General features: G+C 38.4%; 1 protein-coding gene across 3 annotated transcripts in view; it reads left to right on the top strand.

Moving 5' to 3' along the window:
- GFM2 (GTP dependent ribosome recycling factor mitochondrial 2) overlaps window positions 1–14,176 on the top strand; it is a 47,717-nt gene that overhangs the window by 22,253 nt on the left and 11,288 nt on the right. For all 3 annotated transcript variants that reach the window (XM_075128535.1, XM_048851841.2, XM_048851840.2), the window contains exons 4-11: window positions 1–46; window positions 747–844; window positions 3,131–3,256; window positions 5,086–5,174; window positions 6,327–6,415; window positions 7,212–7,272; window positions 7,508–7,693; window positions 11,826–11,906. In XM_075128535.1, the coding sequence (XP_074984636.1) occupies window positions 1–46; window positions 747–844; window positions 3,131–3,256; window positions 5,086–5,174; window positions 6,327–6,415; window positions 7,212–7,272; window positions 7,508–7,693; window positions 11,826–11,906 (776 nt within the window). The remainder of the gene's footprint in view (window positions 47–746; window positions 845–3,130; window positions 3,257–5,085; window positions 5,175–6,326; window positions 6,416–7,211; window positions 7,273–7,507; window positions 7,694–11,825; window positions 11,907–14,176) is intronic.

Here is a 14,176-nt window from a genome sequence, read left to right on the forward strand (position 1 = left end):
GAGATGTCAAATCTTTGCGTTCTATCATTACCCCTCCTATATCTAAGTAAGTACTGTCTATTTTCTGTATGTAAGCAATAGATATCATAGTGGTGTGTGTTTCAAAAGAACCACAGAATACTGTAGTGACCACTGCTTCAATCTACCCATGTTCTAAATTGCACTTGATAGCAGTTCTTTTTTTTTTTTAATGGGGAATCAGGGATATATTCTAGGAATAAATGTAAGGAAGCGGGAACCAGTTGTGGAGGGGGTTTCAGGTTGGTAGAATGGGAGTCTTTCCATTGACTTCAATGGGCTCTGGATTGAACCCTCAGTGGAAAGGTCAATGTATATACTGATTGGAAGTCAATCTGTTCTGATCTTGGTAGCAGTGGTTGCCAGTGAGAACCTAGTGGCATGCAGTCTAGCTGTCTGTTCTGATTCCAGTGCTTGATATCTGAATATAAACTGTAGTGCAAACATGCGTTCCCTCATTTTAATCTTCTTAGTATTGTGCCCATTTGTTTTGAAAATGGGTGATTAGCGGTGATGTGGAAGAAAGCCTGGAGCTATATTTCTACCATATTTTACCATCGAAGTGTTATGAGTATATATACTACGGTTATGCACTAACTACATCATTTGTGCAGTGAATGGGGAAAAAAGCTACCTCTGTTGATCATGAAGTCATTTAATTGATCAAAATGACAATATTGCTGAATAAAGAAACATATGCATTAAATGCCTTTGCTCGTTTTATGCAGGATCCGTAACATTGGCATCATGGCTCATATTGATGCAGGGAAAACTACAACCACAGAGAGAATGTTATACTATTCCGGATACACAAGAGCACTGGGAGGTTAGAACTGCTTTTTTTATTTTAGTAGCTTTGAGAAATTTAGCAAAAATTAATATAAAATTAGAGGTTGTCCTGTAGAATATGTTTTATCAAATATAATCTGTCATTTCGATATTATACTGAAATACAATGAAAGCACGATGCATATTTCATTATATAGTACAATGTATAACACTAGGGCAGTAAGAATCTTGACAGGTTTTCAGTTTTTAATTCGTAAACAGCTTTTAATTGGGTTAACTTCAAATTTCAGGATCCCCCTAGTTTATCTATTTTGTATTGTTCACAGAATATTGTAGCCAAACTCAGATAGAAATGCTAGCGAGATCCTCAGTTTTGCTCCAGCATGCCAAGTAACAAGGACAGAGTGGTATAAAAAGTCCCTAAAAGCCTAATATCTGTCCAGGGAATGATTTTCCTGGCACAGGAACTGAAACAGAAAGCTTTGAGCCTGCATTCTTTGTAAGCCTGGACATAGGGGGGCATGATGGAGGGTAGACTATAGCAAAGTTTCTGGGCAGTACCTGTTGCCCCTAAGGCAGCCCAAGGAAGCTGCATAGACAGGCCCAGCCTATCTCCAGCCCTTGGAATAGCTCAGTTTTGGAAAAACTGAAGATCGGGGTGGCACAAACCTGGCATACTTTAGCCTCCCACCCTCCTGTGTTGTGAGTTCTGTGCTGCACTTGTTAACTGGAACATCACAGAATCCCATCCATTAATTCTACAAAAATAAAGCCTCCAGGAATGTTCAGCTGCGCCAGAGATCCCAGTTGCTGAACGTTCTGACGCACTTGTTTGGGAAAGAAGGGCTGCCGCTTTGACTGTAACAATATTTATCAAAAAGCAGCTTTAAGATAGATTTTAAAACATTAAAATAAAAGTAATCAGGGTGCATATAGTAAATGCTCCCAGTGATATTCCTTTTTGTAACAGTGCCTTCTGTTCGCAGGTTTTGTGTTTTTGTCTTGCTATTTACGTTTTGCACAGTAGCAAAAACGCTGTTGTTGGCAGCACTTGACTGTGGTTTTCCCCACTGAGTTGTTTGAGAATTTATCAAGTATTCCACGAGGATGCTGAATTCTCTTTCCTGTGTTCATTTAGGCTGGTGTCTGAGAACAGCATTATGAGTGGGGTCAGCAGTCTGATTATAAACTAGTAGGCATTCAGGATGAGAAACTAAGTATAAAGTAAATTAATATTTAGGAGAAGAAATAGGTACATCTGTGTTAAAGTGTTTTGGCTTCTTACTGCTGGGAGGATTTTGTATTAATATATCAAAGAAGCAAATGCAAATGAAAGCAAGAAAGATTGAATAAATGCAACTGGATAATAGTTCCTGGCCCTGGATTCCCCATGCGGCAAGAAGCTGAAGTAGCTGGCTCTACACAACCTGCTTGCCTGGCCTTGGCATAGGCAGTATTTTGTGGGAAAGATGTGTGGCACGAGCACTGCTGTGCTCTGGTGATCTCCAGCTGCTGGAAACTGTTGGGGGCTATCTGCCAACACAACTTAAAGTAGCTCTGAGATGGTTTTAAAGTTACATGGGAGTTGGGGGGCATAAACCAGCCCATATCAATCCACAGGACTGAGGGGAGTGAACATAAAGGTGGCATAAGTTTACCACTCCTTGGCTGCATTCAGCAGTGTTCTACCACAGCTGAGATTTCAGACATGAGCGGGGAGGTGAGCTTTATTAGATTTATTTATTTATTTAGAGCATTTGTTTTCTAAAGAGGAGGAGTTTAGTTATCAGCCTTATCATTCTGTTCTATTAGTCTGGAAAAGAGAAGACTGAGGGGGAACATAAGTTTTCAAGTACGTAAAAGGTTGTTACAAGGAGGAGGGAGAAAAGTTGTTTTTCTTAACCTCAGAGGATAGGACAAAAAGCAATGGGCTTAAATTGCAACAAGGGAGGTGTAGGTTGGATGTTAGGAAAAACTTCCTAACTGTCAGGGTGGTTAAGCACTGGAATAAATTTCCTAGGGAGGTTGTGGAATCTCCATCATTGGAGATTTTAAGAGCAGGCTAGACAAACACCTGTCAGGGATGGTCTAGATAATACTTAGTCCTGCCATGAGTGCAGGGGACTGGACTAGATCACCTCTCAAGGTCCCTTCCAGTTCTATGATTTTCTGTATCGGAAGCAATTTTCATGGCTTGGAAGTATACAGAGTAAATATGGTCTAGGAGAAATGATCATCATCTTTACTTTGGTCCAAGACAGGTAATTCAAAATGTAAAGTTATGTGACCAAACTGAAATGGTGCATATGTTCATACTGATTAGATGTCGATGATGGGGACACAGTGACGGATTTCATGGTACAAGAGCGAGAACGTGGCATTACCATTCAGTCTGCTGCTGTTACTTTTGGTTGGAAGGGCTATAGAATGAACCTGATTGACACACCAGGTACAGTATTTTGAATATGTTCTATCAGGTTTTCTCCTGTTGGTAGTGGGGAGGAATAGATGGGCTCAGGTAGCTTAGAAAGTGAATCTTGGTTTTAAAGTTTTGTGCAATCTCAGAAGGTTTAGTTGGTTGGATGCTGGACCCAACTGTTGGTGTTGTTTTATAAAGAACAAATTAAAGAATATTTAGATAAGTTAGATGTATTCAAGTCACCAGAGCCTGATGAAATTCACTCTAGAATACTTAAGGAATTGGCTGAAGCAATTTTGAAGCTATTAGCAATTATCTTCTAGAACTCAGAAATGATGGGTGAGTTCTCTTAGGACTGGAGAAGGGCCAACATAATACCTATGTTTAAAATGGGGAACAAAGAAGACCTGGGAAATTATAGATCAGTCAGCCTAACTTTGATACCTGGAAAGATACTGGAGCAATTTGTAAGCACTTAGAGAATTATGGGGTAATAAATAATAGCCAGCGTGGATTTATCAAGAACAAATCTTGCCAAATCAACCTCATTTCCTCATTTAACAGGGTTACTGACCTAGTGGATGTGGGGAGGAAGAGGGAAGCAGCAGATGTGATATATCTTGATTTGTAGAAAGCTTTTGGTACAGTCCTACATGAGTCTCCTAAGCAAACTAGGAAAATGTGGTCTAGATGAAATTATTATAAAGAGGGGTGCATAACTCGAAATAGTTATCAGTGGTTTGCTGTGAGGACATATCTAGTGAGTCTTGCATGGGTTAGTCCTGCATCTGATACTGTTCAGTATTTTCATTAATGACTTGGATAATGGAATCGAGAGTGTTCTTATAAAATTTGTGGATCATACCAAGCTGGGAGGCATTGCAAGCACATTAGAGGACAGGATTAGAATTCAAAACAACCTTGACAAGCTGAAGCTGAATTGATCTGAAATCAGCAAGATGAAATTCAAGTAAGATAAGTACGAAGTACTACGCATATGAAGGAAAAACTCAAATGTACAGCACAAAACGGGAAATAACTTGTAAGGCAGTAGAACTGCTGAAAAGGATCTGGGTGGATCACAAATTGAATATAAGGCAATAATGTGACAGTTGCGGAAAAGACTAATATTCTGGGGTGAATTAACAGAAATGCCATATGTTAGACTGGAGGTAATTTACTTGCTCTACTTGGCACTGGTGAGGCCTTAGCTGGAATACTGTGTCCAGTTCTGGTTGCCACAATTTAAAAAAGATGTGGACAAATTGGAGAGAGCACATAGGAGAGCTACAAAAATGATATAAGGTTCAGAAAACCTGATTTACGAGGAAAGGTAATAAATACTGGGTGTGATTAGTATTGAGAAAAGAAGACTGAGGGAGCACCTGATAACATTCTTCAAATATGTAAAGGGCTGTTACAATGAGCATGGTGATCAATTGTTTTCCATGATGGTAGGCCAATAAATTATATGCTTAATCTGCAGCAAGGGAGATTTAGATTAGATGTTAGGGGAAATTTTCTAACTATAACATAGGTAAATACTGAAATAGGTTACCATGGGAGGTTATGGAATCCCCATCACTGGAGGTTTTTAAGAACAGTTTAGAAAAACACCTGTCTGGGGTGGCCTAGGAATACTTGTCCTACCTCAGCATGGGGGCTGGACTCTCAAGGTCCTTTGCAGCCCTATATTTCTATGATTCTGTAATGAGTATATGAGAGCCCATAACACTGGATGTGAGCATTTTTATAAACTTAAAAAAGTGTTGCCATTCTAACATGGTGACAAACGTGTTATCTATCTTACTACTTTTTACCTGTTTGAATTATGACATTGCGTAATGTAAATCATTTAGGTCATGTGGACTTTACAGTGGAAGTTGAACGTTCCCTGAGAGTGTTGGATGGGGCAGTGGCTGTATTTGATGCTTCAGCTGGTGTGGAGGTAAAAATTACTCGCAGTGAAGATTTTGCAACATGTAATGACTTAAAATAGGCTCAAGTAGCTTCTTCTGAGACCCTGTTCAGTGTGAATGCGGTTTTTGCTCTGATGGTTTCAGTCAGTCAAAGTTTAGTTTCAGACAGCCGACCTAATTTTGAGATCTGATTTCATGTGCTTGTTCCTGATGACAGGGCACAAATAAGTGTTTTCACCATTGGTCTTTTGTAACAGATACAGAGATTGAGATCTTTAAGATGTTTTGGGCTAGCTTCATCTGTGGGAAGAAATAAGTAGCTGTTCATTTCTCACATCAAATTTAATTGTAGAGAATTACTTTAATTCTCAGCTAGAATGCTGTTTCTCCTTGGAGGTTCTCCAGGTCCTGCTTGGAGTGTCTAGTATGACCATCAGATCAGAGTACAGAAGTCTTGGGGACAGCCCATTATTTGAGTTTCCTTTGTGGCACAGTATGTGCTGCCATGTTGGAGAGACGCTTTTGATTACCAACAACAAAAATAGAGCTTAAGGGTTCTAATCATCAACTAATACATGGAACACTTGTATTAACTTCCCCCATGTGTTAAGTGACTAGACTTCAATATTTGAACTATTTCTAATATACCAGATTTAATTTGCTTTAATAAAAAAATATTAGAAATGCCCAGCAATGTGCAGGTTGTATTGATTGCTGCTGTTATGCCAACCCAATTGCAGTAAAAATCGGTGGCCTATCCATAGCTATACAAGTGTTTACTTTGCATGCACTTTGACATGTTAGCAATAATATTTATAGTGTGCATACGTATTAGGTTTTTATTCCTTATGGAATCCCCCACATCACTTAGATTGCTTCCATTTTCCCCTCATTTTATCCCTGGCATCCTTGAGGCCCCAACCCGGGGCACAGTCATTCCTTCCACCTTTGAGAAGCCTGGATGGGACAAGGCTCATTTTGGAGCCTATCAATGCTGCAGTTTAACAGGTCAAGGAGTAGTGGCTGAGCGGTCCCTTCCCCTGCATATGCTGATCTCACTGCCCTTGCAGCAAGGGAGCAAGAGCTCAAGATGAGAAAATTAATCTGGGTCTCGTAAATCAGTGAGCTGCCATTCGGCCATCAGGGCAAGCATTTTGATGATTTCTGTCATTTTTCTTTAGGCACAGACTCTAACAGTATGGCGACAAGCAGACAAGCATCATATACCACGAATTTGTTTTTTAAATAAGATGGACAAAAATGGGGCAAGGTATGAAGACCACAATTTTATTTATTTATTTATAAACGATAAGCACACTACAGGGGGGCTGGTTTGAGAGAATATTTCTAATTAGAATTAAGGCTATGTTTTTTGGTCATGGATATTTTTAGTGGAAGTCATGGACAGGTCACAGGCAATAAACAATCACAGAGTTCTATCTCTGACTTTCACTAAAAATAGCCCTGACAAAAGGAGTAGGCAGGTTCTGCACCCACTGCTGCGGTGTATGGGAGCTCTAGGGTCCTCCTGCCTGCAAGGTTGGCCTGCAATGGGGACCCCTTGCCACGGCTGGGCAGCCGCAGGGTCCGCCAGGCACCCAACAGAGGCTGGGCAGCTGTAGGATCCCTCCGGGAGTCCCCGCTGCCTGCTGGCTAGACAGCTGTGGGGTCCCGTCATGGCTGGGCAGCTGCAGGGAGTCCACCCTGCCCTTTGCCACAGCTGGGCAGCTCCGGTCTCCCAACCAGGGCAGGGGCTGGGAGCTCCAGCCCTGGGGCAGAAAATATCACGGAGGTCAGTGGAAGTCATGGATTCCATGACCCCTGTGATCTAATCGTAGCCTTAATTATAATGAAGCGGAACATTTTATGAAATAGAGTTGAAAATATCACAGTGGGTGTGGCCAGCAAAAAATAATAATGCTAAATCTTATTCAAAAGATATTTTTTTTTATTGTGGAACTAGTTTAGCAATAAATAAGAAATATTAAACCAATGGATAAACTGATGTGTAGCATTAAAGTTGGCTAACTCTTCTTTTTAACTTCTGTTATTTTTTTTTAATATAGTTTTACTTATGCTGTTGACAGTATCAAGCAAAAGTTGAAGACAAAACCTTTGCTTTTACAGGTAAACTAAGAAATTTAATGTTAATTATTTTTTAACTTTATTTTTATTGTTATAAACAACCAACAAATAGTGTTAAATACATTCACACAATGGAAATAGCATATAAATAACAAAATGCAATGCTCATTATTTGCAGTGTTAATAATTTTACTGTTGAACAAATCTGCATGTGACAGGTAGGTTTTGTATTCATGCTAGTGTTTCCTAATTGTGTAATTTTCCTTTCTCTTTACAGTTGCCAATTGGTGAGGCCAAGACCTTCAAGGGACTGGTTGATGTAGTGACCAAGGAACAAATTATTTGGAACCCTGCTTCTAGTCTGGATGATGGAAAAGTTTTTGAGCAAAAACCCCTGACAGAAACTGAAGATCCTGAATTGTTAAAGGATGTCAACGATGCAAGAAATGCCTTAATAGAACAAGTAAAGTTTCTAAAGTAAATATGTAAAGTACTTACACAGTATTTTTTAAATTAATATATTTTTATTAGGGCTATCAATTAATCGCAGTGAACTCACGTGATTAACTCAAATTAATTGTGATTAAAAAATCGCGATTAATCATAGTTTTAATCGCACTGTTAAATAATAGAATACCAATTGAAATTTATTAAATATTTTGGATGTTTTTCTGCATTTTCACGTTGTATTCTGTGTTGTAATTGAAATAAAGCGCATATTTTTCATTCTAAATATTTGCACTGTAAAATTATAAACAAAAGAAATTAGTATTTTTCAACTCACCTCATACAAGTACCTGTAGTGCAATCTTTGTCATGAAATGTAGATTTTTTTTTGTTTGGTTACATAACTGCACTCAAAAACAAAACAATGTAAAATTTCAGAGCCTACAAGGCCACTCAGTCCTACTTCTCGTTCTGACAATCGCTAAGAGAAACAAATTTGTTTACATTTACAGGAGATAATGCTGTCCTTTTCTTATTTACAATGTCACCAGAAAGTGAGAACAGACATTTGCATGGCACTTTTGTAGCCGGCATTGCAAGGTATTTACATGCCAGATATGCTAAACATTCGTATGCCACTTCATGCTTCAGCCACCATTCCAGAGGACATGCTTCCATGCTGATGATACTCATTAAAATAATGTGTTGATTAAATTTCTGACTGAACTCCTTGGGGGAGAATTGTATGTCCCCGGCTCTGTTTTACCTGCATTCTGCCATATATTTCATGTTATAGCAGGCTTGGATGATGACCCGGCACATGTTGTTCATTTTAAGAACACTTTCACAGCAGATTTGACAAAACGCAAAGAAGATACCAATGTGAGATTTCTAAAGATAGCTACAGCACTCAACCCAAGATTTAAGAATCTGAAGTGCCTTCCAAAATCTGATTGGGACAGGGTGTGGCGCATGCTTTCACAAGTCTTAAAAGAGCAACACTCTGATACGGAAACAACAGAACCCAAACCACCAAAAAAGAAAATCAACCTTGTCCTGGTAGCATCTGACTCGGATAGTGAAAATGAACATGCGTTGATCCACACTGCTTTGGATTGTTATCGAGCAGAACCCATCATCAGCATGGACGCATGTCCCCTAGAATGGTGGCTGAAGCATGAAGGGACATATGAATCTTTAGCACATCTGGCACATAAATATCTTGCGACACCGCCCACAACAGTGCCATGAGAATGCCTGTTCTCACTTTCAAGTGATATTATAAGCAACAAGCAGGTAGCATTATCTCCTGCAAATGTAAACAAACTTGTTTGTCTGAGCGATTGGCTGAACAAGAAGAAAGGCTGAGTGGACTTACAGGCTCTCAAATTTTAGTGTTTTATTTTTGAATACAGTTTTTTTGTACATAATTCTACATTTGTAAGTTCATCTTTCATGATGAAGAGATTGTACTACAGTACTTGTATTAGGTGAATTGAGAAATACTATATATATTTTTTTTACAGTGCAAATACTTGCAATCAAAAATAAATAGAAAATGAGCACTGTACACTTTGTATTCTGTGTTGTAATTGAAATCAGTATATTTGAAAATGTGGAAAACATCCAAAAATATTTAAATTAATGGTATTCTATTATTGTTTAACAGTGCGATTAATCGCGATTAATTTTTTTAATCGCTTGACAGCCCTACTCTGTATATCTACACTGCTTTCCTTCCATCAAAAGATCTCAAGGCACTTCATGAACATTAATAAATTAGGGCCCAAACCTACTCTGACCAAAGTCAGACAAAACTGCCACTGACTTGAGTGTAAGCAGAATTGGGCCCTTTAGTCTCGCAACACCTATGTGACAACATAGGGATGACAAAACTAAAGTACAGAGAGATTAAATAACTTGGCCAAGCTCATGCAGGAAGTCCATGGCAGAGCTGAGACTAGAAGAACCAATATTTCCTAACTCCCAGTTCTTTGTGTTAGCTATCCTTCCATTTTGCAGATTGCAACTTTTGGAATCTTTTCAGCACTACTGTGTTATGAAGACAAGATATAAACTCCATCTATTTCTGTATAAAAATCTTGAAACACACAGGTGGTACAGTTGGATCAGTTTAGGTTGCTATTTTTTGGGCCCAGAGAATGAATACAGTATCACAGTGGTTCCTTCTGGCCTTAAATTCTATGACATTTTAAACAGGGCATCGTCTTTGAGTTGTCTGTTCAGCGCGTCTTTTTCCTTTGCTATAATTCTAATGTCACATACTTTGGAATAAACTCATAAATTGTAATAGAGGGGTTAGCCATATCTGAATGATTTTGCTGCATTTCATTGCGGTTTTTTCTCTCAAAATACAGGGATTTAGTGCATGCTGTTAGCTCTGATATTTACAAGAGTAATGTTGATTGGAGAATAAGGAAACTAATGGATAGTTTTATAATTTCTAATATTTGTAGTTATGCAAGTTAAAATTGTGGTATAATCTGACTTACTGTAGTGGTCAAGGAACAGCCCTCCACCCACGCATTTGTAGCACTGCACAACTGGCTAAGTAGATGATTGAGGATTTTCAAATTCTTCTAAAACATCAGCTATGGGAGATGGCGATGAAATGATCGGAGTATCAGTCTGAGAGTTGGGAGATCTGTTTTATGTTCCTCGCAAAGTCACATTAGGAGGATCATTTAACCACCTAGTTCCTCAAATTCTCCAGTTGTAAAATGGGGGTGATAGTGCTTCACCATTTGTCAAAGGGATTTACATTGGAATGAATAATAAAAAGCACTATATAAGGGCAGAGTGTTTACTGGTCCTTTGCAGAAGCTGGATATAAGATCTGATGGACCAGTAATGTTGTTTGATTGAATAACTTTGTGTGAGAGCTGTCCACTTAATGCTGATCTAAAATGTAATAGTTGGAATACAAATCTTGTGGGGAAAATTTGTAGCATTTTCCTTTCATTTAGTTAATGAAGTAAATTTATTACTTTTCATGTTTTAGCTGATTATCTGTTTTCCATATATATATGTGTGTGTGTGTGTGTGTATATATATATATTTCAGTTTTAGCTGATCAGTGGCTCTGTTAGTCATAAGAGGGAGCATAATCCTTTACAGCTGAGAAGCATTTATTCTAATTGAGCCCTTCACAGCTGTCACTGTTGGCTGAAATCTTTCAGTCTGAGAGATGATGGACGTGCATTATCTGTTGGTCTAATACGTTGTCCAGCAACTTTGTCAGCCTGCAGTTCTCACTTCTTGAAGAACCATTACCCCAGAGGCTCTGATTTTTCTCGTTGTGGATTCACTCTCCAGACAGTCCCCCAAAATCCCAGATAGCAGTCTAAAGTACCTAAAAGGGTCTGAAAAAGCAGTTGGGCTAGGTAGAGAGTGCATATTAGCAAGTTTCATCAATTATTGGGAGTGGACTACATTCACCCTGATCAAATTGGCCCTGTCAACACTGGTTCTCCACTTGTGAGGTAACTTCCTTCTCTTCACGTGTCAGTATGTAATGCCTGAATCTGTAATTTTCACTCCATGCATCTGAAAGAGTGTTTTGTTTTGTTTTTTTTTACCCACGAAAGCTTATGCCCAAATAAATTTGTTAGTCTTTAAGGTGCCACCGGACTCCTTGTTGTTTTTGTGGATACAGACGAACATGGCTACCTCCTGATATTAGCAAGTTGGACATTTTAGCATGTAATGTTCATTTATTATTTCAAAGTTTTTTTTCCTCATAACACAGCAGATTGCTTCAGTCTACTTTTTTTATTTGGTAGCATACTAAAGTATCTATTGTTATAAACTAACAGATTCTGTAACATAAGAGGGAAACATTCATTTTAACAACGTATTCAAAATTGAAATTTTCTAAAATAAAACTGCTTTTATTCAAAATTCAGCATCTCAATAATTCATATTCCATCAATGTTGTTAGCTAATCTTGTCAATTTTTCAATTTTATTGTGATAAATGTAAATTGTTTGCAAGACTCTGAATCCATGATCTCCAATGTTTGCAAAAGCTTCATTCTGCATTAGTTTTCTGGCTCAGATAGGTAGTATTGCTGGGCCAACTGTGGAATAGTATAGTTACTGATAATGCAGAAATATTCTCTCTTGCAGGTTGCAGATCTGGATGATGAATTTGCTGAGTTGGTTCTAGGAGATTTTAGTGAAAATTTTGACTTACTACCAGCTGATAAGGTACATTTTTACCATCCAGTTACTATGACTGTATGTTTTTATTAGTTGTCATTCTGATTATATTTTTTTCTGTTGTGCATGTGGATTAAGTGTGATGTGGCAAGCATGCATTCTGTGTTGACCAGTGCTAAAATAAATAAATGTTTAAATTTCAGACAAAAGCTACCATAGCCAGCTGTAGATCATGTGAAGAAGTTTTTCCTTTTTTTTTTTTTTTTTTTTGGTACTAAAGCCAGTTTAGATGGTGATTAAGGTGCTGTGAATTTAACAAGCAGTATTATACTCAAACTGTATAATGTAAGGATTTCATCTGATATTGCTATTGAATCTGATTCTCAAACATGTTGGACACAATTAATAAAAATAAGTTAATTTGATCATGGGTGATTTTCGTTTAAAGTTACCTGGATATTGGAGGAAGAGGCTAAGGAAGGGAAAATAGAACATCCTATGCAGCGGGCCAGTTTCCACTTTGAGCAGGTCTGGATTTACACCAGTGTAATTGAGAGCAGAATCTGGGTGGTGTGAATTGATGGGATGTTCAAACATCCCAGGATGGATGTCTGACACAGAGTCCCTTGATTGACTTTCCTCTTATAGGGGATGGGGGGAAATAGTGACCGCCTTATTGACATTTATTATTACCACCACCTTAGTGTGCCTATGGGGCCCTCGTCATAGCCCAGGACCATGTTGGGCTAGATGCTTTACAAATACACAACAAAAAGATGGTCCTTGCCTTATGTGACTTTTGTTGTTGTTCTGAAGTCATGGGGTCTGGGGCCCAGGGGCTCTTGTCTGTTGCAGCACCTAAACATGCAGTTGTTTTATAGTCTGATCCATAGCCCGTTGGAGTCAGAGGAAAGACTCCAGTGGGCTTTGGATCAGGATCTTGGAGGAGGCTAGTGTTTTTGAACAATTTTGTTACCTTGATGTGAGTTTTGTACAACTGTATTTAAAGTAGTTTGAAATACTTTCTAACCTTCCTGAGATCAAATATAGACCTGCAGTCCCCTTTAAAATGTAAGGAACGCAATTAAAATGTGGGGCACAGTATTGTCACTTGTATATTCCAACAGAAAGGTTAACTGTTAAAATCAAAACGAGCCAGGGTGGAGCAATTTTAAATCAAGATCATTTTATTTTTATTTTTTATTTTAATATCAGGGATATAAATCAGTTGGAGGCTTTGTAGTAAAAATAAAATAAAGCTAATTGTAAAATTTGTGCTATTGCAACTTTAGATTAGAATTAATAATGAACTTCATTATAAAGTCTGTGGATTTTTTTTTTTAAGCCACTGCAGAATATTTTACTGAGGCTTATACAACTGCTATAGGCAAAAAAGCAAAATATTGAAAATCAAGGCCCTGATGCTGTAACAGTGAACTAGGTACACAACTTCTCATGTGCTTAGAGTTACACATGTACATAAGTGTTCGCAGCGTCAGGAACTAAAATTGTATTTGAAAAAAAAAATTCTCCCCAAAAATATTTCACTTCAAAACAGATTGCTTCATTGTTCACACTGAAAGGTTATTTAGAGTTTCACTAAGTAATTGTGAACTTACTTTGTACAAACATATCAAAATTTTCAAAAACAGGAGTCTCAAGTTAGACTCCTAAGCTCATATTTAGGCATCTACGGGTAAGGTTTTCAAAAGAACCTAACAGTATGTCTATACAGGAAAAAAAGACTCACGGCAGCAAGTCACAGAGCCCAGGTCAACTCAGAGCCCTATGGGGGTAAAAAGAGGTGTGTAGATGCTTAGGCTAGAGCCTGGGCTCCAAGCCTGAATGTCTACACATGGGTATCTTTAGATCCATAGGACGAACCTCGCAAGCCTGCGTCAGTTGATTCAGACTCTGAGATACGCTGCCATGGATTTCCCGCTCCCACTTCCCTCCCTCCACCCGCCCTGGTAGTCATACCCTAAGTGACTCAGGAGCACAAGTCCCATTTGATGCAGACGCAAACCCTGATGAAAGGAGTATAGCCTGTCTGAAGCATGTCCACTTTCACTTTCTTCACTTGTGAAAGTCATGATCTCATTTATTTTTGTTGGCAAATACAGTATTGGGCTATTTGCATGTCAATTTTGTGTTTGAGTGTGTGGTGGTCTCACCGTAAGGCTGTAATAATGGCCTTGGACTTGTTTTATTCAGGGTAGATGAGCACTTTTACTATGAAATTTCTCAGAAAAAAAATCAAACTAAAGAAAGAAACCAGCAGAACACATCCACTTCAGTAATTTAAGACTACAAAATGG

The sequence above is a fragment of the Caretta caretta genome, chromosome 5 (assembly GCF_965140235.1).
Source record: "Caretta caretta isolate rCarCar2 chromosome 5, rCarCar1.hap1, whole genome shotgun sequence".
Lineage (NCBI taxonomy): Eukaryota > Metazoa > Chordata > Testudines > Cheloniidae > Caretta > Caretta caretta.